The sequence below is a fragment of the Myotis nattereri genome (assembly GCF_964212035.1).
Source record: "Myotis nattereri genome assembly, chromosome: 12".
NCBI lineage: Eukaryota > Metazoa > Chordata > Mammalia > Chiroptera > Vespertilionidae > Myotis > Myotis nattereri.
This window is the reverse complement of record NC_138087.1, coordinates 16,535,342-16,559,633: the sequence shown is the minus strand read 5'-3', so window position 1 is coordinate 16,559,633 and position 24,292 is coordinate 16,535,342. Positions and strand designations below refer to the sequence as shown.

The following is a 24,292-nucleotide window of genomic DNA, read 5'->3' as shown; positions in this document are numbered from 1 at the left end:
GGCTATTATAAGAGTCAACATGTTTAAGACTACAAATATTTCATGGGCCCCAAAGTGTCAATTTTCTGAGGGGTGACTGAGAAACCACGGCTCAAGCCCAGAAAGCTGCCTCTGCCCCTGTCTGTCGAGGGGCTTGGGGCCTCCAAGGTCTTTGTTTGGGGACCTCAATAACTTATTGGTACGTTTATTACCAATAACTTATTGGTGCAGCTTCCCATATGGGAGACAACATAGCAACTGCTTTGCAGAAATAACACAGTATTGAAGATATTGTTAGTGATCATGGTAGCTGATATTTACCAAACACTTTATACATATCACGCTCACTGTATTATCTTATTAAGAGCTCACAGCAACCTTTTGACCCATGTCTCCTGGGGAGAAAATAACCCAGGAGAAAAAGGGTTAAGAGACCAGAGAGTGAGAAGGGAAGGCGACAGCGTCGCAGGGTCTGAGGGTTACAGGGAAGGCGCTGAGTAACATGGGTCTGCTCATCTGTTCAATGCGAATCTAGGGGTGCTAGACGAGGCTAGTTGGCATCCTCTCATACACTTGTTCATTTTTTCCCTCCTTTTCTTCCTCACCAGTGAGATTTTTATCTTTAAAAGACACACACACACACACACACACACACACACACACACACACACACCATCAGCCCTCACCACACAGGAAAAAGCCAGTGAGCCATCTGTCCCGTCTTATTAAGGGAGTTTGTCCCACTGGTAACAGTCTTCCCAGTTTCCACAGACCACGAGTCAAAATCAACGCACAGTATTGAAGGCACAATGAGAGAGGAACACGGCATGACTTGAAATATCTTATTTCATCCAGGCAGGATTTCTTCTGCAAAGGCCTCAGACAGCCTTCCTGCTTCTTCAAATTATCCTTTTGATTTTGCCTCTCTCAGTCTTTGAACCTGTTTGTCTATGAGTTTATGAGAAGGTATGCGTGCACGTGCCTAGAGTCACAGGGGTTTGCAGCCGTCGTGAAAAACACAAGGATGTCAGAAAGAGCTAGGCCTTCAGAAGCCGAGGGACCTATGCCTTTCTGAGATGCCGTTTCCTCATTTGGAAAAGGGGTCAAAACAAAAACCCGTTCTAAAAAGGCTGTGAAAAGTAACTGAGCTCTGTAAAGCACCTCAGCTATTGTAGACAATGAACAGTAGACAATGTTTTTACAATAATTGCATAAAGGCAAAGCTAGATATGACAAAAAGTAGGTGTGAAGTTTGCCCCCAACACCCACAGTAAAGACATGTGTCATTTAGCAGAGATGTTTTATAAACCCCATTCAAAAACTAGTCTGTCCACAGACGGTAGCTCCTATCTGGCCATTTGCAGGTTGCAGGAATGTGGACAAGCCCGTCTAAAGCTGCCTGGTGGTTGTCTCCATCACAGTGGCATTGTCGTGAGACTCGGTAAACGCTGAATTCAACTACCTCTGCTGATATCAAGAGCAGGGACACAGATAATCCAAATGGACCGATACTTTCTAAATTATTCATTCAATTTCTTTCCAATAATAGCTACCTTGCAACATGACTTAGGTCTTGGCTATGATAGCCTATAGGAATATGTATCAGTTGATGGTGAAAAGAAACACGTAACCTTTCTGACCAAGATAGGAAGCTGTCCTGACTTGAATACTGTTGCATATCATTTGCAAGTTAAATAACTGGTGGTGGTCTACCACACTCTATTGTATGGCATAACAACTATACTACAGCAATCCCATCCAAATTTTAAAATACTCCCTATGTGCACATCAAGGACTCTCAGTTAAGCGTGTAGTCTGAATGAGCTCATGGGGTCAGTGTGAACATAGTGCTAAGGAAATCAGAGGGTGCATTTTTTCAAACACTAATTAGCATCTTTTGGTGGTCCTACAAAAGTCTGTGCGAAGGAAACTGCGTGACATGAACGCTGAGGTTAAAAGCCATCAGTACCGCTGGGTAAACACCACAAAGCATGTGTCCAACTGGTCAATGGGGCCCTAACAACAGTGTCGTCTAACTGGTTTCTACTGCCACAGTCTCACCAATGTCACCATTTATCACAGGGACACTGTGAAACCCTCAATGCGATCTTAATTTGTGTTTATTCAACCAAAAATGCCAAGTGACTACTAGGTGCCTAGGACTGGCCTCCCCATTGCTGTATCTACAGCAGTAGGTCTCAAAAGGACTTTAGGGAGTCTTGGGAGTCCTTTCAGGGGTGCACAAAGTCCCCCCCTTTCCAACTACATGTCTAAATAAACCCAGACTCAAACTTAAAACACATATCACAATAGATTGAAATTCAGAAGCACATAAGAGAATCCAGGTGTTTTCTATTAAACCAGACACTAAAAAGATTTGCAGAAACCAAAACAATGCCACTCTTGTCCTCAGTTTTTTGTTTGCTTTGGGAAATACAGTTTTTTTAATTAAAAATTATGTTTATGTTACTTTGTGATGGGTTTATTAATATCTTTTCAATGAATTAATTAGTAATACTTAAAAATATTTATAGTTTTAATTTCTAATATGGTAACTGTTGATAGATATAACCCATGTTAAAAAAAAAAAAGAGCTTTGAGATTTTCAATATTTTGTTAGTATGAAGGAGTCTGAGGAGCAAAAATAAAATGAGAACCTCTGTTCTACATCTATCTTATTTAAATCTTATAGCATCCCACCTGGCCGGGGGGCTCAGTTGGCTGGAGCATCCTCCCATTCTATTCCCTGGGTTTCAGGTTCCATCCCAGGTCAGGGCAGGTGTGGGACGTGGCCAACTGATGTTTCTCACATCAATGTTTTTCTCTCTCAAATCAATGAACATATCCTCAGGTGAGGATTAAAAAAAAAATCTTACAGCATCCTGATTCCCTTTCCCAATTTTAACTGTCTTCTTAGAGCTCATCACTACCAAAAAGTATACATTTTTATTGATCTGTGTTCTTTGTATGCCAGTCGTTTGTCTACCAGCTCTCAGGTCCATTCCCTACCCTTCCTCTGCAACATACATTTCCCAGGATCCTTTGCCCAAGGCAATGGGAAGCACTGGCAGGAACTTAGGGGAGAGCAGAGCCCAGTTTCTCCGCCTCTCTCTCCTTCAGACTCAGCCTCTCCTCTGTGCCTGCTCCTCCTTTTTGTGTCTAGTCCTGGGTGTAGTGGTTTGTGCTCTGGGTTCCACCAGATTGCTTCACCATCCCAGTGTCCCTTTCGGTTCTCCCCACCTTTTGCGGGGAGAAACGTGTCTCAGCTTCCTCCTGTGAAAACAGGGATAATAAGAATGGCCAACCGGCGCTGCTGTGAGGATTAGCAAACACACACATAAAGAACTTGGCACACTGCTCAGCCCAGAATAGGAAAACACGGTAGTGAACATTATTATTTGTGTATTTTAAACTTTGCAACTGCTGCCTTCCTTACAGAAAAAGTAAACCTGTTGCTTTCAGCTGGTGTTAAAGTTTTGATTATTAGCTGAGATTCTAATGGACATGGAAGTTATTTTTCCAAGATAGCTACTGTAATTATGACACGATCACTTGCTTTCCTCAATTTTTACTTCAGTTGGGGAAAAAATGTGCAGAGAATACTGCAGGAGAAATTTTATGTAATAGAGCACTACAAGCTGCAATAAATCAGAGGTCTTCCCTTCCTCATCCCTGTGGAAAGGAAATAAAGCTCAAATATATTCAGCACTTAATCCGGTGCCGGGAACTAGCTAAGAGCTTTCTATGCATCATGACACTTAATTCTCACAGCCTTTAAAAGTGGCCATTATCATTATTACCCCCACTTTCCAGGGCAGGAGACGGGCTCAGAGAGGTTCTGGGGTGGCCAAGATCACACAGCCCGCAGGAGAGGAACAGCTTTGAACCTGCACTGAAGATGAGCCCTTACCTGAAACCTATTTTTGGAAAACAAAAATAAAGCCATCCAATAGTTAATGCCTACAGATGGTTTCCCACGGGACTTGGTGCCCGTAATTAACATACTTGCTCATGTTTCTCTTCCATGGCACAGAAAGACAGACACTCTCAGCCGCAGGCTTCTTCTTTCCCACGTGGGATGGCCAAATAGAAACGATTTAGCTGAGAGCCATAGCAGGGAAGTCCTCAATCTCCAACAGTTTTCTTCACTCTGCCCCTGCTGGCCATGGGAGGAGGCCCTGGCTGCGTCAGGCAATCAGGTGATGCTAAAGGTCGTCATCCACAAATAATTGCTGGTGGTCCTCAGATGCTGACACTCCATGGTGCTGCCCACAGGCGGGGGGTGGGGGGTGGGGAGAGGGGGGGAGGGGGGGAGGAGAGGCTCCCTCACTGCAGCCGCACCGGAAGCCAAGGAGCCTGTCCCTGCTGGCGGATTCCGGAGAGTATGACACGGCGGTGGACAACAAAATAAACACCTGACTACCGGCTGGAGTTTCCTCCCTGCATCATCCCGGCTCTCCAGCCCTGGGATCCTGGGCTGGATGATGCCAAAACACCGAAAACCTATTGCTTCCTTTGAAGAAAGATTTTTCCTTTTCCTGAGTCACAGCTAACAACTTCAGTTTGCACTCCACATCATTTCATTAAAGAGGTATTCACATATGAAGGGATCCTTTGCCAATCTTTCTTTATTGAACTCTCTCTGAGAAATGAAAATCGTAGCCAAATGACAAAAAATTGAACGGCCTCCAATTTCCAGGAGCACACCTGTTCTGCATATGACCTATGGAACCGATGGATCAATTCACATGTGCACAGTGGTGATTCACTCACCACGTGTCCTCTCAGCGCAGCGTTAGGCTGGGTGCTCCGTCCCGTGGCAGAAACGAGAAGGTGGAACTGGCTTCATGCAGGCCGTGTGCGGGCCTTGGGCTTTCCCTGTGAAACACCTGCAGGTCTATTGTGGACCCGTTCCTGGTTCTGGCGGTCAAGGCCACACAGTTAATCTCATCCCATCAACGTTTACCTTTTCCTCTGCTGCTTCCATAAAATGTAGCAAAGATGAAGGAATATGTATTATCAACTCCATAGCCAAGTGTTTCATGTAATGATGCATTTTCATCCCAGGTTCTTTCCTTTCTCATCTGACCAGTCTATTTTTTCATGGTACTATGTGATATTGAGAGAGCTAACATTGGATGCATACCCAACTTGTGCTAAGTGTTTAAATGTAGCATGTTATTTTATTCTAGAGGCCCAATGCACAAAATTAGTGCAAGAGTAGGCCTTCCTTCTCCCGGCTGCAGGCACCGGCTTCCCTCTGGCCACCAGCAGGCACCCGAGCAGGCACGTGGGTCCCGGACTTCCCTCGCAGCCCCATCTTCATCTGGAAGGTTGTCCAGAAGGACATCCTGTCTAATTAGCATATTACACTTTTATTATTATAGACTAGAGGCCCAGTGCACGAAATTCGTGCAAGGGGCTCAGCCCTCGCAGCCCCGGCTTCGTCCGGAAGGTCGTCGTCCAGACAATCATTGTGCTGTTTGGTTTAATTAGCATATTAGCTCTTTATTATGTAGGATTAGTGACAATCCTGTGAAATAAATACTTTGACATGCATTTTATAGACAAGCAACCGGGTTAGAGAGTCTGAAAACTTGCTAGTAGAAGTTGGTAACTGGGAATCAAACTCAGGTCTTAGACTAAACTTCTGTTTCTTGCTACCACCCCTCCTTCCCAAACTGGCTTATCTTCCCAGAGCACCCACTTTGCTAGATAAAGACTTAAGGGAAGGAATAATTATGTGACAGAACACATGGATAGAATTATCATTTAGAATATGAATTTAACATGAATTTTCAAGATAAAGCACCAGGAAAGCATCTTCAGAGGCCTTGCAGGTGTTTTAAAGGAAAAGCTTGTGAAACACTTTCTACATATGGAAGTCTAGGGCAGGTGAACCATACGGCCTCTTTTCAAAATGAGGTTATTTCAGTATCTAGACGCTCTAGCTAGCAGGGAAGCAGAGTGAAAAGGCTATAGTATCAGGGCCCTGCTGATACGCTCTGCTCAGAAAACAAAAACCTGTGCTCTCGTTAGAACTTGGTTGGGACATCAGTGACAACTCCCGTGTGCTCTTGGGGACATCACCCCTACTTCAAGTGGCTTATATAGGGTGTCCCAAAAGTCACACAAGAAGTAATTTTGATAGAAAACACAGGTTTATAATTAAAAACTGTAAATTTTTTATTGATTCATAAAGTATACAGTATAGGGTTATGTATGGAATAGCACATCGGGTAAATGGCCTCCACAGCTTTTCTGGCACATACACAAAGCCGTGGTCTTCATTGGTCTTCATTGTCCCTGCTCCTGGGCCATAATTGGTACTTGGTAATGCTTATCAAATTGAAGGGATTGAAATCAAAGGGTAACAGATATTAGAATCTGATTCAATAAACCAATTAAATTTGGCTTTTATTTTTTGTTATTGTTGTTGTTAATGCTCACGCAAAATTCAAATCTGGCGTGAATTTTGGGACACCCTATACAATGGTCTGTCCAACTCCATATTCTGGTCTGGGCAAGAGTTCTGGTTTAGTCCTCTTTCTTCATCCCATTGCACTTCCAGGCCTCTGGATACATTTCCACATCCCTCACATTTGGCGATGCCTCTCCACGCAGCACTGATGCCCACAATGAATGCAGCCTCCCTGGGCTGAGGATGGGCCCCACGTCTACAGCCACCAACTGAGTAAGAGCAGCAGATGCCCTTCCCCCACCCATCACAGCCTTTGCTTTTATCTCTGCTTTCCACGGGATATCACATATCCCACGTCCCTGCCCAGCTGATGCTGAGATGTAACAACCTGTCACCTGAGATGTGGCCCATTAAAGTTACATTGCACAGGTAATGGAGAACTCAGTGCAGGTCCGGACAGCAGGTAATCAGCCTTAACCTGCAGGGCAGCCTCATCTGGGCTCCCTGTCTCCACTCCCCTTCCTCTCTGCTTCTTAGCACATGGACGCCCTCACCATGTCTCAGAGGTATCTCTTGGGATCTGTTGAGTGGGGGTGGTTATTTAACACTGTTGTGATGAACTCAGCCACCAAGTCACTGAAGCATTGGGTTAACAAGGTGGGGGCGGGGAATTGTGGTCATCACAGTAGACCATCAATTCTCCAGCAGCTGGTGGGGGTGGGGAAGAGCGGATTCAGCTGTCTCTGCATGTTTTCTATGAACAGACAACTGGACAAATGTGAATAGCATCAGAATCTAGAGCGGCAAGATGTAAAAAAGCAGAACCTCAGAGTTGCTGTCAGTAAGGGCCCTGTACAATTTGCCTCGGATGAAGGGCCTGTCCCTTTCCACGTCCCTTGCTGTGACTGATGGGTTTGGCTGGCCACATTGCTTAGAGAGGACTTAACATTGGAGGTAACAGGCAGGATGAAGAATTGTTGATTCTGGGGCAAGAACATCACAGACACGAGATGCTGGAGGAGGGGCGGGCAGGAGCTGCGGAGCTGGGTGGCCTTGGGTCTGAGTCCTGGCCGCGCCTGCGTGACCCTGGGCATGGTACTTACTCTTTTCCATCTGTGAAATGGAAATCAGATGACCTGCCTCAACGGTGCTGTTTTACAGGTTAGATGACACGATGCAGCTAAAACGTTTAGGGCGTGCATGTTCAGAAAATGGCAGCTTTATGATTATACCCTCCCAACTAGGAAATTCTTAGGGAGTCAGCTGATCAGATCCCAAAGGCAAACCACATTTGCAAAGCCTCGGAAAAACTCGCCAGTTCACAGGGCTACCTTGGGGGCTCCGTGCCTGGAGTTGTCTGAGACACCGTTTCCCATCCCCTTGAGAGCTCAAATCCAGGTCACCTTGCCCAACACTGATTTTAACGAGTGGCTTGCCCTAGAGGTGACTAGTGGGCCCTCTCCCCATTTCTCCAGCTAAACTGTTGCTTTGACATTGGGCACGAGCAGATTTAATACTCAGTCTTCTGAAAACCAAACAAGAAGATTCATCCAGGCTTTCTCCTTTAAGAGTGAGGCACTCATCCCTGAAACCAGGAGTTGGTCTAGCTCCTAAAGGAACATTACAATTTCCCCAACTCTCTGAGTGACGAAAACCTGATTTATAACCTCATCATGATGATTCAGCAATGAAGATGGCTAATTTTTTAAAAATCTTGTTGAGTCTTTTACAACCCATTTTATTCTTCTGGGGTGTTGTTCAGAAATCGTTTAGTGGTCTACATGAGTTCTGGTTAATAGCTATGTAGAAATGTATGCGGAGAGGTGACTAACACATTTGTTTTTCAGCACCTCTTCTGGGTGCTGATGGCTCTGAGCCATGAGTTTTTACTCACACCGCCTCATTTAATCTTTACAACAGCCCTGTGAGATCAGAATTATAATCTGTATTTGACTAAGAGAGAAATGTTGGCTCAGAGGCCATACCAGTGTCGCAAGCATCTGCAATGCAGAGCTAGCTGACCTCCTCCAAGCCTCTACACAAGCCCAGTGTTGGGTCTACCAGACTGGAAACCTATGTTGTTGATGTACATTCTGTCTTACCAGTATTATATACATTTCTATCAAAATTAAAATACCACGAGGGAAACATGCAACAGAAAATGCAAAGTTACAATTTAAAGGCTCATTACAAACTCAGTTCTCCAACAGCCCATGGCTGAAAAGCTCATCTCTATGGACAGTTTTCTAGTCTCGTGTTTCCTGCCACAATATTCTGAGAGAGGATGAAACTCAGCTGTAGTCTCATGAGAAAGGTTGCCAGAGGGATGCAACTCTTCCCACTATGCCCTTGGCCGCTGAACAAACTACTCACGTTAGCGAACGTGCAGAGCAATTTGGAGCAACTAGACCTTCTGGACGTTAGGGAGCCTGCTCAAGGACAGGATCTCTGTTTGCTCTCTTGGTGCCTAAAATAGAACCTGCTTCCAAGCAGGTGCTCGACAAACGTTTACTGAATGAATGAATGAATGAATGAATGAATGAAGGACCAAATGGCAGTAACAGGTAGTCATGAGCTCACAAAGCCTTTCTTGGGCTACGTCATCCTCTGCCCAATCTTGGGATGCTACGTGGGAACAGCTAGAGTGGCAGTAAACCCCTCAGGCATGCCGGAGGTAATTAGTTAAACAGGAGTGAACAAAAACAAAACCAAGTAAAAACAAAACCAAGTCGTTTCTTTAAAAATTATAGCAAAAACTGGGTTTTCTGACATTTTCTCCATCCTAGACAACCTCCTAAAACCATTGAAGTCTTTAGTTATGTGAAGGAAAATTTACAAAATAATGATACATACTGTGAATGGTAGTGGATGACAAAGGCATAGATTTTTGGCCAGACACTCTTGAGCTAAAATGCTGACTTGTGAATGACTTGTTAGCTGTAAAACCGGAAAGCCCCTTAGATTGTTTAAATATCAGCTTGCTCATTGGTAAAATGAGATATTTAATTCATTGAGTTATTATAAGGATTAAGAAAGATTAATAGTGTCTGGCACTTAGCAGGCTCAATAAATATGAGTTCCCTTCCTCACTCCTTCCCTTCCTTTCCCGGATCTTTCCTTCCCTGACACCCATTTATTCTAAAACCATAGAGGTAGGTGAGATCATGTAATTATTTTTAAAAATGTTCTTATTGCTCCACATTCAAAGACTTTTTTAAAACATGAGTTGGGGGAGCTCTAAGTTTTCTACTCATTTTTTTTCTGAGTGTCAGATCTAAGACAGTGAATCCTATTACATAATAGAAAAATGGGAAGCTGAGGGCTAGGACACAAAAATTATTGTAATTAGACAGATAACAGAGGGGGGAAAGGTTGTGGCTTCGTAGGCTTCCTATTTTCTGTCATCACCTCTATAAGTGGACAGAGATACAATTGAAGAGGAGATGGCCTTGCTTCTGAAGTTACTGCTACCTTAGGAGCGTTAATGGGGACATCTGTTGGCTTTTTAACAAAGGAAGCTGGAGAGGATCAAGGGAAAGTGCAGGAGACTATGGTTCACGAGGGAGCCACATCTGTTTGGTATTTCCCCAACTGAGAAAGCTCAACTTCTGAAACAGCCCCGGTCTCCTGGTTACCCTGGGATCTAGGAGCAGATGAAAGCTTTTCTTTCCTCCATATTTCAATGGTACTGATCAACAGCTGTTTATATCCTTTAATACCTAATGCAGGGCGAAGCCTTCACATCTGTCAGTATTTTCCTGCTCTATTTCCTTGGATCACAGTGGGGAGGAGGCGAAGTTGGAGCCCCTCCCACTCCCCAGAAGTATGCCTTGGGTTCAAAGCTGTAATGCTAAGCAGAAGTCCCGGATTCTCATCCACCCAGGGTCTGCTGTTTGCTGAGAATTCTTCTCTTACTCTATCCTGACAGGTGTCTTGATCATTTCCATGATAATGATGACTCATAGCAGCACAAAGATCAAAAAGAAGAAAAGTAGGCTGGAATAGGGGGAAGGAAGAAGAGCAGGAAGTGAAGTCTAACGAAGGAAGTGGCTCCTGAAGATAAGTTATTTCAAAAAATAGCAAAACTATGGTCTGAGGGCAAATAACAGAGGTGAGCAGGAAGCTCATGAAGACCCTCAGGGTGACGGTGGATGGTGGTTGTTTTTACTGAGCCCTAACATTTCACCTTGGAAAAGTAAAACAGGGAAAATTAAGTTTTGTGGAGGCAAGGTACACAAAATACCCAGGATGATACTAAAGGGATTCAGAGACATTTGTTTAACTTCACTTTGATCATCAGCAACACAGACATGTTGGGATTTTATAAAAATTATTTTTCCACCCGTCCTTCCATCCGCCCGTCCATCCACCCATCCATCCTCCCACCCACCCATTCAACAACTTATAAGGCACCAAGACTGGATTAGTGCTGAGACAGTCAAATGAATATGACATATTCCATAACTGTAAGGGGCTTACACTCAATTGACGGAAGAAGACATGGTATCAAGGATGCAAGAGAAGACGGTGAATCCAGAGGAGAGAACAGTGTGGATAAAACCAGAGAGGTAAGAAACACACGGTTTCTGGGGAATGAAAAGCATTCTGGATGGTTACATTAAACAGAGGATAGAACGCTGGGTTCTTATTAAAAGTGCACATTCTTAGGTCTTACCTAAGAGATTCTAATTTAGTTGTTAAGGGGGGGGGGGGGAACCAAGGAATTTATATTTTTAACAGAAGCCCCAAGTAATTCTGACACAAACAAAAGTTTGACAACTCTAATTTATATACATCAACATTTCCCAAAAGATGATAATGATGTTCCATTTTAAAAAAAGCCAGCAGGTTCAAATTAAGAAAAACTACATATTAAAGTATTATTCCTTTCTTGGAGATTTATAATGCATATTAGCATATTAAAAGTCTTACAATAAAGAAATCAATTTCACTCAGGACTTCCCAAACTTATGTTTTCATGGGGGGAAAAAATCATGGTGCATCTATTAAGATCTCCCAGAACATTGGTGGACTATGGAGCATAAATTGAAAAGGTTTCTGATGAGGAGAGTATGCCCCCCAAACCAAGTGAATGACTAAAAAAATGTCTAGAAAAAGATAGCAAAGTCAGTTACTCTAGGGGACATGGTGACACCCCCTGATTTCCTCCAAGCAAAGTCTAAAACCACCTCCAGGAATTTCCTCACCCTCAAGTAACACACCATGGCCCTACATGGTAGCCACAGCTGCCAGCAAGAGCAGAAGTGCCCAGAGTTCAAAGCATCAGGAAGCAGGAACAGAAGGGAAAGGACAAAGAGGAGGTCTCCTGGCCCACATTTATTTATCTTTATTGCAAGCACGTGCTCTGCGCAGAGCATTGGCAGTGGCTGGTGATGCTTTTGGAAAAGAAAAATTCTTCCCAACAACAAAAGAAGCCTCTGACTGTCAAAGAAAGTGCAAAAAGACATGAACCTAAGAAATTCTCACCCACTGGAGGTGCCTATTAGATGGCTGGTGAGAGGGGTTGGAATCTGCCCTCTTCCTCCTAGTCTGGTGAGTCAGGGTTTGCAATCCCCCCCTCCCCACCCCACCCCCAGCCCCCGCCAACCTCCTTCCTGAACAAGGGGCAGCAGAGAGAAATCGCATGAGGGGACTGGACAAGTCAAGGCAACACCATGATTCTGAGCAAATTGGTTTCTGTGCTGAATATTTCAAGATGTACACACTGCCTTAATCAATTTATGCACTTTCTTCTAGTATTAACTTAATTACTTCCATACGCCCCACCTCAAGTTTCCATATGCCACATGGGGACACACGCATCCCAACTAGAAGTGATTTCAGCAATGCATTTCAAATGCTTCTTTTATCCGCCAACCATTTCAGAGCTTTTAAATAATACTTTCTAACAGCACAAGTATTTTTTCAGTCATTCCACAAATATTTCCTGAGTGCCTACAAGGGTTTCCGGGCACCATGCTAGCTAGACACTGGAGATATGACAATGGAAGTAAGGAGATTGCTCTTTCCCACTGAGCCTAGGGCCTAAGAACCCTGAATTTTAAATTCAGTCTGTCAGTGCATGGAAACACCAATGATCAACAGCATAAAGAAATAAATACAAGGTGTAGAAAAGGTTTGGCTCTTCCCCTTGAAGAGTTTTATGATTCAGAGCACAAGGGAAACAAAATCATTTGCATTTCAAGTATCCTGGTGAGTCTAGCAACTACACAAGGTTCTAGAGTTGACAGCATAACCTGGGATAAATAACCTGTGATCAAGAGAAGGAAGAACAGAATGGCAGGATCTTTATTTTCCCAGAATCCTAACCCCTTGTTTGATTGGTCCCCAAACAAATCCATGGGTTCTCCCATTAGGATTTTTTAACCCGAGAGGTAAATACCATAACTGCACCAGAGGTCATGTAACTTAACTAGTTAATCAGTTAAATAATAAGAACCTTACCAGAATGACTGGGTGGGTTTGAGGTCTAGTCCTAAGGAAGCCAGCAAGATCAAATCCAACACTTCACCAAGACAATGTTCCCCAGTATGTGACAGGTGTGATTTCATGATTGAGGTCCATGAAATTATTGTGTATCCACAAATGATATTTTTCAAAATTTCAATGAGGTTCTTAGATATAGAAAAAGAAACTGCAGGTGTGTGAGAGATGGAATTTGGGGAAACATTGACTGATGACGTGTGGTATCCAGTGTTCAAAGGCAGTCCTGGAAGGAACCTCTACAGACCTTCTGAGCTCAGTTGGGATGTGACAAAATAACCAAGAAACTGGCCATGGACTTACCCACGCATGTTGGAAAGATGTCTTCGTTGTTGATCTGGACCTCGATCCAATCCATAAGCAGGTTCATGTACTGGGGAGCGGGCAGTGCGGTCGGCTTCTTGTACTTGAGGTCATCCTGCCACCGATACTCATATTTGGGGCCCCCTGACATCACAGGGCAGGTCCTCTCGGTGCAGAACTCGCAGATGGTGCCGTAGATGAGGTTGATCCGATTGAAGAAGTCCACCACGTGCACGGCCACCCAGTCGTTCTGGTCCTCCCCGCTGGGCAGCTGCACCGCCGCCTTCAGGTCCACGCCTGAGTTGAGGGATGCCTGAGCCCGTTTGTGGAGCTCAAACCTCTGTGTGCCAGGTTCAAATTTCCTCTTGGGCCGGAAGGTCTTGTCCTTGTTGAACACCTGCTTCAGAGCTATGGACATGGTCTTCTCCTTTTCTTCCTTTGTTTTGCAGGAAGCAAAAAAGCACCTGGAACTTCTCAGTGAGAGATCACAACCCAACAGAGTTTTCCACTGCCAGCCCTCTGGCCCCAGTCTTGCGGCCTGCAGCTTCTGTCACTTTTAAATGGCCCCTTCCATTTTCCTCTCGAGCGATTTCCAGGGGAGTCTCATGATCTCATGTTTTTTCCTAAAGGAGAGAAAAGAGTCTCATAAATGCCCAGGTTGCATTTAAGAAATGGCAAAGGCTTAGACCAGATTTCCACTTTGCATTTAGCTGTGCCCACTTCCATCCAGGTATGTGGATGTGGAGGTTAAGCCAAACCCCTGGGAATCTGTATTTGTGATCTTGGTCAAGTCTCTGGTTACTCCTCCCTGTGTGATCATAGGCCCAATGGACCTCTCCAAGGTGTTATGGATGAACATGGTATTCAAGATAGATAACAAATCCATCATGCCATGAATGATTAAACAAAGAGGCATCTGTCTGTGCCTTTATCTGGTGCAAGGTGCTAAATTGGGGGAGGGGTACACAAGAGTTTTGAAATGGGCACAGGAAGTCTACCTGCCTATTTTCCAACCCAGAGCCCCATCAGGACTCCTGCCTTATATTGTAGGCATATTAAATGGTTAGAACAATACTTCTCAAATGTTAATTTAGGATCTTGTTAAAACCCAGGTTCTGACCCAGTAGGTCTGAGATGGCACCTAAGAATCTACATTTCTTTCTTTTTTATTGTTTTGTTAATCCTAACCCCTTCACCTGAGGATATTTTCCCATTGATTTTAGAGAATGGGAAGAAGAGAGAGAGAAAGAGAGAAAGGGGGGGGGGGAGAGAGGGAGAGAGAGAGAAAGAGAGAGAGAGAGAGAGAGAGAGAGAGAGAGAGAGAGAGAGACATTGATGTGAGAGAGACACATCAATTGGTTGCCTCTGGCATGTGCCTCAACCAGGGCCAGGGATCAAACCTGCAACCATGTCCATGCCCTTGACCCAGAATCAAACCCAAGACCCTTTGGTGCACAGGCAAGCACTCTAACCACTGAGTAACACTAGCCAGGGCGGAATCTGCATTTCTAACAAGCTCCCTGGTGGTGCCAAATCTACTGGTCCACGGATGATGCTTAAACTATCAAGGCCTGATCTAAGAGATCCTATTAGAAATGCAGACTCTTGGACCCCCTCCCAGACTTAGTAGATCTAAGTCTGCATATTAGCAAAATCTAAGAAGTAAATGCTTTGAGGAACACTAGTTTGAAGGGGTGCCTGATTGGCTGAGGAAAGAGATGATTAAATAAACTTTCATTTGGTGTTTTGTGGGCATCATAAACATAGTTTTCTGTTGAGTTTGCATATGTGTGTGTGTGAGAAAGAGAATAACCCAGAGACGCACTGTTTTGAATACAATGGCCTTGACAGATGGTGACAATGACCGGGTATTTTGATCTTGAATGATTTGGACAGCACAGCACCCTGAAGCTAGGAGATTACCAGTGAATACCTTTTCATAAATACCAGCTAGAACGTGGCTGCTGATACTGCTGCTACAGCCTCATGCAGAAAAGCTTCTTGCACTAAATAAAATGTAGTGTTGGCAGTAATAGTCATTATTCTCTGTCCTTGTTGTCTCCAGGAAGAAAAGAACAAGTCATAAGTTTTGTTCCCTGGGTAGAAACTATAAGCACATTCTATATTATGAACAGCACCCACTACAATGCTAGTTCTCAATAAATATGTGAAACCAATTGTTCTTTTAACCAATAAACATTTACTAAAGGCCTTTTATGTGGCAGACATGGGACTAAGGCAGAAAGGATACAGAGCAACTAAAAACTTGGTCCCTTCCCTTTGAAAAATCCACAATGTGATGTCTAGCTTTGAGGTTAGTCTTTTGGGTTTTGCTTTTTAAGCTACAAAGTTAAAAGCGCCAATATAAATAGTGATGTGATTCCTGCCCATTGCTACCCAGGTTAGAATGAAAAAAGATGATAATGAGGTCTTGTAGAAGGAGAAACATGGAAATCCAAATAAACAGCATAAAACTGACAGGAGCTCCATATGTTCTCCATATTTCCAGCTTAATAGATCAATTATAGAAATAAAACATGATGTGCACTATAAAAATATGCAGGAGAATTCAGCAGGGCTCTAAGGGAATGTTGACAAGGTAACTAAGCAACACTGGCAAGGAAAGTTCTTATTTTTCTTTTCCTATTGATGTGTTCTGCCTTATTTGTTAAAAAAAATGAGAGCCCTTGCCAAGGATAAGGAAGAAATAAAACAAATCTCCCATTCAGTCCTGAGAGATCCATCTTCTCTAAAGAGACCTTGGTGGCACAGAAGGGTGGGCAGGACAGAGAGGAAAGGGACTAACGCTGATATTAGCTGGGAAGAAAGAGGATGAATATCTCATCTGTCGGATGAAGGATTCCTCCTGGCAGGACCACCTGGCAAGGCAACTCCCTACAGGAAGGCCATAAGAGAAATGCCCCAGAAGTACCCCTCATGAGGGAGCTACCATGTCATGGTCATTCCTGGGGCTCCAGGGGCTACAGTGGTGCCTGGTACAGAGCCAACTTCACCGAATGGTTGCTGAATGAATGAATGAATGAATGATAGTGCATGAAGAACCTTTTGTATAAATGTGAAACCGCAAAAGTGAAATGCAATTGGACCTCCTGTCTTTAGTTCTTTGGTGGCTCTACCTCAACTGTAAGCCCAGCTGCTGGGCTGCTCTGAAGTGTCCTTTCCTGAAAGATCTAGGCATGTGTCCAACATCTCTTTCAAATGGGCCATTCGTCTCCACTGGTACCTAAAATTTCCGTCTCTTCAAAATTGAAGAATGACTAGTCTGATTTCTCATATTCTCACTGTATTTTTCTCTTTATGGCTGGAACAGTCTGTGGAACCTTCTTCTCATACCCCAAATATTGAATAAAAATAGGTTTATATTTTAAAGTATGTGTGTGTGAATAAAATGAACATCATCTGACCTTCCCAGGATCCAATAAAGGATCTGCCTATAATGGTATACTAATGCTGCTGTAAAAAAGAAAGAACTCTTACCATTCACAACAGCATGGATGGACCTGGAGAGCATTATGCTAAGCAAAATAAGCCAGTCAGAGAAAATAAATATCACATGATTTCACTAATTTGTGGAATATAATGAACAACATAAACTGATGAACAAAAATAGAGCCAGAGCCAGAGAAGCATCGAAGAGACCATCAAACTTCAGAGGGAAGGTGAAGGTGGGATGGGGGTCGGGGTGGAGGTAAGAGATCAACCAAAGGACTTGTATGCATGCATATAAGCATAACCAATGAACACAGACACTAGAGGGGTGAGGGCATGTGCTGGGGGGTGGGGGTGGCTGGGGAGAGGTCAATGGGGGGAAAAGGAGACATATGTAATACTATATGTAATACTTCAAACAATAAAGAATTTTTTTTAAAAAAGGATGTGCCTAAAAATGTGATTCTATCAACATTTATGTACTGTTTTACTCCGGCCTACTTATTAGGCGCTATCTTTGCTCACAAGGCAATCCCCAAATTAAAGATTCCTGCCTAAGAAACAGCCTTGCAATTTTTTTGTGTGTCCAACTAATCTACATCCTCAACTTTGAGCTGCCATATTGTTATACTCTAGATCAGTTAGTGCTGGAGGCTAATTCCAGCAGGTCATAAATGCAAGAAGTTCATCAAAAGGTTGGTGAACCTTGAGGCTTCAGCAGGGCTGAAGATACATATTATTGCCTGCTGGCCAAACAGCTGAATGGCCAAAAGCATCTCCCCAAACCTGAAAATCTACCCAAGTTATTACCTGCTGCTGAACATCTGTAGGTAGTTCCCCCAATGTAATACTTTACTGCTTACCAAACCTTACCTTTGATATGTAAATCTGCTTTACTTTAGGGCAAAATGTGTGACTAAAAAGCCCTGGAGACAGAGATTCAGACAAAGCTTGGTTATTAGAACTAAGCTTCCCCTGGCTCCCCCATGTATTCGAATTTATATTTCTAGTCTGTTTATAAATTTACACACAGCCCCTTTTCCAGATTCCTTGAACCCTTGTAGATTCTGAGAACAACCCTGGCAAGTCAGCAGAAATACTACGGCCTCACTTTAACCTTGAAAGACAGCCATGATTGAAGAGCTTTAAAAAGTCCATGTTATTTCTTAACACAGATGAAATCAGGACAAATAGGTGGAGCCCTAAGAAGTCTGCCACATGACCTTCACTCCCCCATCATCTTCTAGCTTGTCAATGTCCATTCAAGTTGTATTCTCACTGTTTCATTTACATATTTATTGTGTAGGACATTTTAGCATTAAAAATATGAGTAAATATTCCAAAGATAAAAACATGGCGTGCAACCTTGCACAGTGCAGCAGCAGAACAGGGGGGAGCGCTCAGTGCACAGGTGTCTACGTCAGAGACCCACAGGGATTCTCCCTTTCACAAACTCAGCACTGCCATTCAGAAGAAGACACCGTGGTGACAAAAAGTGGAAGGGTAGAAAGGGTGTGTTTATTTGGTGTGGTTTCATTCACTACCTACTCATGTTCTGCTGAAGAAAACACAGATTTAAAAAAAAACGTTTTTTAATGAACATAAAATTCCCTTAAATAAAGGCCTTTCTGAGGCCAAGAGACTGGCTTGGATTCCCAATAATAAGGAAGATGGCAAACCTTTGGTCCACACGTGGATAGGATGGATCCAATGTTACCACAGTTTTAAAAATAAATAGTGAAGGTAGAATTGTGATAAGATAAATGCTCAGTTGACCCACTTATAATTTATGAAAGACATACTAATTATTTTAATAATTTTTTCAAAGAATAGAAAACTCCAAGTCAGTTACCACTTACCCTATTATTTCCAGATCTTTGGACTGGCTAGGAAATATTTCTGTGTTTAAAAAAAGACACATGATTTGAGAAAACAATAGCTAAGGCAAGTGGGAGAATGGAGGGTCGGGAGGGCACTACAGATAAAGATAATGTAACAGCTTAAATTAAAACAAATTAAGGCAGAAAAAAAGGTGTTTTTAGTTTTTCAAGCACAGGTATATACTAGCTAATATACCATCCCTCAGAACCTCCGTCTGATACATGGGAGAAAGGTCATTGTCAATTACCATTCCCTTCTTTCTCTTTGAGACAGGGTATGCCAATTCTTTCTCGGAAAAGTCTTGCTTTAAAGGAAAAATACTCAAATTCAAGGAAGTTCATTCCTGTGACTGTCAACAGACTTATTTCATCCTAAACACTCGAAGTGAATTTGAGTCTTGGGGTCTGGCAAATTTTACCCCTGGCACTATGGCAACTTATGTATGACATCTGGAAACACTGCAAGAGAGTACAAAATGGGCCAGAAGACTGAAAATTAGAAAACATACTTCTAATTTTCAAAAGGGTACTGTGTTAAGCTTGGGAGTGGTGGGTAAAATTGACACAACTGCAGGGAGGATTTGAAAGCAATACAGCCACGCAGCTGAGAGCGCAGCATCGGTGGGGTTGCTGTGAACGTTCAGGAGGGTATCTGCAAAATGTCTGGAACACAGTGGCCACTGAGTAATGTGGTTGTGCCATCACCCTCATCATTATTACAATCATATTAGGATGCACATTTTAATAGTCAGATTATTGAGAGACCGACCAGCCACCTAGAATCTTAAAATTCTATTCAACTTCATTCCACAACAGTGACAATAACTCACATTTATTTTGCTACTTATTTTAATTTTCACAACAACCAAATGAGTAGGCATTATTATTTTCCCCATTTTAGGGAAACTTGAGATACAGCACGACTAAAATGTTGTCTCCGGTAATAGAACCAATAAGTAGTCAAGCTGACTCCAAAACTCTCAACCCCAATTAAGACTGCCTCTTTAGACCGTTGCGTAGTTCACACACACACACACACACACACCAGGGGAACTTCTAGGGCACATCTGAGGGGGCTGGCGAGGGGGGTGGGAGAAGCACAGCCCTAGCACACAGTCACATGCCACTCCCAAGGACACATGTTTCTTGAACCTTTGTAATCTAGTCGGATGACCTGGATTCAGGTCCTGGCAATCACTCTAACCGACTATGTCTTTGGACAAGAAACCCTTTATGAACCTCAGTTTTAACTTCTTTAAAGGTAATAGTACTTATTTCTCAAGGTTATTGTGAAAATTTAAAGAGACATTGCCTGTGAAAGCACTTCATAAGTGGAAAACCACTACAGTTATTAACAGGGTGATGAGTAACAAATGAAACAACAACTTCTGACATGACACCAAGAAATCATATGAGTAATGAAAAATAATTCAATGCAAATGTGTGTTTATAAGCAAGAGATAGGGAAGGGGGTAGGGGGAAGGTTAACAATGGAGCCCTGGATAGAAGAAAAGAGTAAAATCAACACGTCATTCTTGCTTCATTTGGATGGACTTCTCATTCTCATGCAAAAGGAAATAATATTAATCCAAGTAATTTGGTGGTGAGTCAATAGTCCTCGACATTTATAACCCACTTAGCTTAACATTGTGAGGGAATTCCAATATTTTTTCAAGTAATAAAACCCACTGCAATATTATCTCATGAATTTTGGTATACCAGGGCAAACACTTTTTCAAATGAAGTATAAAAGTTATTGTTTTAAACTTAAAAATGCTTTACATTTAATACAGTACCCCAGGTGATGACTCAGCAGGGATCTCTGTGTTCAGGTAACAGGAATAACTTTCTGATCTGGCTGGAGGATGAAGGCTGCATCCCCAGAAACTCTCAGGAGAGAAAAGACAACCCTCTACCTGGGAGCTTTTCAATCTGCTGAGGTGAAAACAGATGGACAAAGAGGATAACACGAAGACAAATAATTAATGATGCTATCCTCTCTACGCTCTTGAACAGGCCCACAACAACTACAAAAGAGGTTTGAAATAAAATAGAATCAAGCAAGTAACTGTAATTGATATGGCCGCCTGGAGAACTGGAGAGAGCCCTGCCTTTTGAGTCCAGACTCTGCCCTTAACTAGTTACCCTCTGGGCTAAACACGATCTCTTGTTTCCACATTCTTCTTTGGTTAAATGAAGGTGCTAACGTGAATATCACAGAGTGTTTGGGGGATGAGTGGGATGACGTACGTAAAGGTGGGCAAATATCAGTGCTATATTTATTAACCCCGATTTCTCATGTATCAGGTTATCTCAGATTATTAACTAGCTTCATGGTCAATAGGGATCCCAACCAGACCTGGTCTGGTCTTTGACTTCTTTCCCACAAGACCTGAACACCTGGCCCTCACACTGTATAAAAGCTTGGGAACTTTTAGAGGACAACCCCATTTCCTCACTCCTGCTTGTTATGAGGAAGAATTTTCCCTATGTCCACGACTGGCCTTTCTCTGTCCTTTTACTAAGGTTGCCTCGGGGCAAGTGGAGGAACAAACTCACTTGGTAAATTTGAGAAGAACCAACTGGTCATGCTCAGCTGCAAGCCTTACCTCCTGGGAGGTGCCTGCCCGCCTGAGCGTGCGATTCGCTCTTCCCCAACTTCCTGAGGAGCGGAAGCCTGCTCTGCCCAGCACTACATGGGAAACGGTGGGTAAACCTGGCCTTTAGATTTAGCACACACACTTGGTTATGGCCTGCAGCCTGGCCTCTATACGATGACCTATAGGATGGTCTGTTCCTGCAGCTGCTTCCGTCAGCTTCTCCCCAGGCCATGGAGAGGAGAGCGGTCTTGTCTCCGGGAGGCCCTCTCGGAGACCCCAATCCGAACCAGAGTTAGTCGTTTTCTAGAAGAGCTTCCTTATGACATCCGCTCAAGCATAACCTACTTCTGTGCAGAGGTTCTGTGTCTACCTCCCAGGCACCCAGTCTTCTCCAGAGCTTTCTCGACGAGAGAGAGCCCAGTTACTGCCCAGCCACAGGCACAGAGTGGGGATGCTCAGGGCAGAGGACCCCTCATCTGTGAGGCCTTGAGAAACCTCCCCAGCTATCAGAGTGTTCGGTTGACAGTCCCACGCTCTGCCAGTGGCTGCTGTCCAGGGCCAGTGCTCCCCGTGGGGAATCTAAACACTTCCACCCAGAAAAGGCCCCTCCCTCACCCCACCTCATTTTCTCAAACGTCTCCCTGGTTTAACTTGAAAACTCTGCTCAAGCAAGGGGAGAGAGGTGGAGAAAGAAGGGGGGGAGAAGGAAGGGATGGCTGGTCACGCCTGGCAGGTGAGGTCTGCACCTCAGGTGTACATCTCTCTCACTCTCATACGGTGACCACCCACTACGCTCTGTTAGTCTGTGAGGCCGGATCGCACCGTAGACCTCACTGCAGCACTAACACCTAACCGAGGGCCCGGCTCATGTTCTGTGAGGGAGCTATGTATCCAAGTCATTTCTGATCAAATACCGCACAGACTGTTCCTTCTCCAGCTGAGAGGGCCCAGCTCCTGGAATCATGATGAGACACGATCGACAAAGAAACCTCGGGAAACAGAGACACCACGCAAAGAGCAACATCAGCCCTGCCATGTGCTTCCCGGGCCAGTCCAAGCAGCTCACACATTTTCGTTTTCCAGCATCCACTGAAAAGGCAGCTCCTTTAGAAGCAGGCCCAGCTTTAAAAGAATGTTTAAAAATTCGTGATAGATCTCTGGAACATCTTTGCATGGCGCTATAAAGACCTCTCCCTGTGTGTGCTTTAAAAATATGCCTCAAAGGAAAAATAATGGGTTAGAAAGGAGGTCATTCAGCTTGGGGAACTTTTTGTCTCTAATAAGAGAAGAGATGTATCACATCACCTCCTTTACGGCAAACGCTGTGTCTGTGAGTTGGTTGCCCATCCCCAAGCTCTTGCCTGTGCTGCATCCACCCTCATCCCCTTACACCCTTCACACCGGGTGTCAGCAGGCCTCCTTGGCCCCTATCCCGTGCCCTCTGCCACCCTGCACAATACATGCCATGAAATTCATTTTCCTCCAGCCACCTCCCTGCCACCCACCCTCCTGTGGCTGTGGGGAGGCCTAGAGAGAGGTCATAGCTGATAGCATTTTACAGCAAGAACAACCCTGGAAAAGCACTCAATTCAATTCAACCTCTCACTGTACAGAAACAGAAGCAGCCACACCTAAGCAGCCCAGAAAAGTGAGGTGAGGCCCACAGCGCAGACCGGAGCTAATAACCTCGGTGCCTGTGTTCCCTCCACGGACCTCTTAAATCAGTGGTTCTCAACCTTCCTAATGCCGCGACCCTTTAATACAGTTCTTCATGTTGTGGTGACCCCCAACCATAAAATTATTTTCGATGCTACTTCGTAACTGTAATTGTGCTACTGTTATGAATCATAATGTAAATATCTGATATGCAGCATGTATTTTCATTGTTACAAATTAAACATCATAGTGATTAATCACAAAAACAATATGTAATTATATATGTGTTTTCCGATGGTCTTAGGCAACCCCTGTGAAAGGGTCGACCGACCCCCAAAGGGTCGCGACCCACAGGTTGGCGACCCACAGGTTGAGAACCGCTGTCTTAAATGCTTACACAAAATTGACACCTACCTGCCCTCCACTTAACTATCACTTTCAACACAAACCATATACATACAGTTTTTTCCATCCCCGGTAGGTTTTAAGCCTTTTAAAAAATAAAAATAAAAGCAACATAACCTTTTTCTTTTCCACCCAAATGAAGTCTTATGCAGGATTCAATTCTATAAAAATGGATAAAATTCTCTCTTCTGTGGTTGAAGCAGGCAGAAGGACTCTCACTCTTAGTGTACCCACTCCCAACAGCCACTGAGACCCCTCTGAGGACCTGCAGGCGTGGCTCTACCCATCAGACAACTCGGGACTCCCAACGCCCACTGCACTGGCCCCTTCCTCACTCACCACCTGCCACCAGCCTTCAGCCTTCAAGGTCTGGAGAGTGGCCACCACCTCCAAGCAGCCTCTCCTGACCTTTGCTCCAAAGCTCTGAATGGGTAGCCCTTCCTCTGCTTCCAAACAGCCGGAATCAGGCGTTATTCTCATGCTTTACCCCCCCCCCACCCCCCACCCCCCGCAGGCCCATTTATAATGAGGGCCCAGGGCCCACCCTACTGGCAGCCCCCGCATATCCATGGAAGCAGCTTCAAACACCGCGACTGCCCCCCTGGTGACGGCTCAGCCCGCCCCTTCGCCTTCTCTCCAGACCCTTCCCCCTCTGGCTCCGTTTCCGCTCAGTCTGAGCCCTTGCCTCTTTCCAAGCCCATGGATGGGGTTTGGCTTTCTCTCCTGAGTTCCGCACTCTTCCCCCAGCGCTGCCTCTCATTTTTCTCTTTCATTTTTCTCCTCTTGAGCTCTGGCATCTCTGCTAGAAGGGGCTGGCTGTGGAAGAGGAAATACAACCCCTCCTCACCCTGAAACATCTGTCTACAGCCTGACTTCAAGCTGGCCCTGCACCTGCCTCAGTAATGACGGGAAAACCAAGGTTGCCCCCTCGGGCCCCACCCTCACCTTCAGAGGTGGGTGGGTGACTCGGATGCACTCTAACCTTTAAAGACTCCCTGAAATGGGAGTTTCGTACTCCAGGCCTGGCATATCCTGGGGCTGCCTGGGCCAACAGTCGCTCCTGCGGAGAACGGACAGATAGAAACACAGTCCTC

At 44.3% G+C, this 24,292-nt stretch overlaps 1 protein-coding gene across 1 annotated transcript in view; it reads right to left on the bottom strand.

Moving 5' to 3' along the window:
* The window catches only part of MOB3B (MOB kinase activator 3B), a 184,270-nt gene that overhangs the window by 107,496 nt on the left and 52,482 nt on the right, over positions 1 to 24,292 (bottom strand). Inside the window, exon 2 of the mRNA XM_081104248.1 lies at positions 13,208 to 13,830. Coding sequence (XP_080960374.1) covers positions 13,208 to 13,625 — 418 coding nt within the window. The 5' untranslated portion in view covers positions 13,626 to 13,830. The remainder of the gene's footprint in view (positions 1 to 13,207; positions 13,831 to 24,292) is intronic.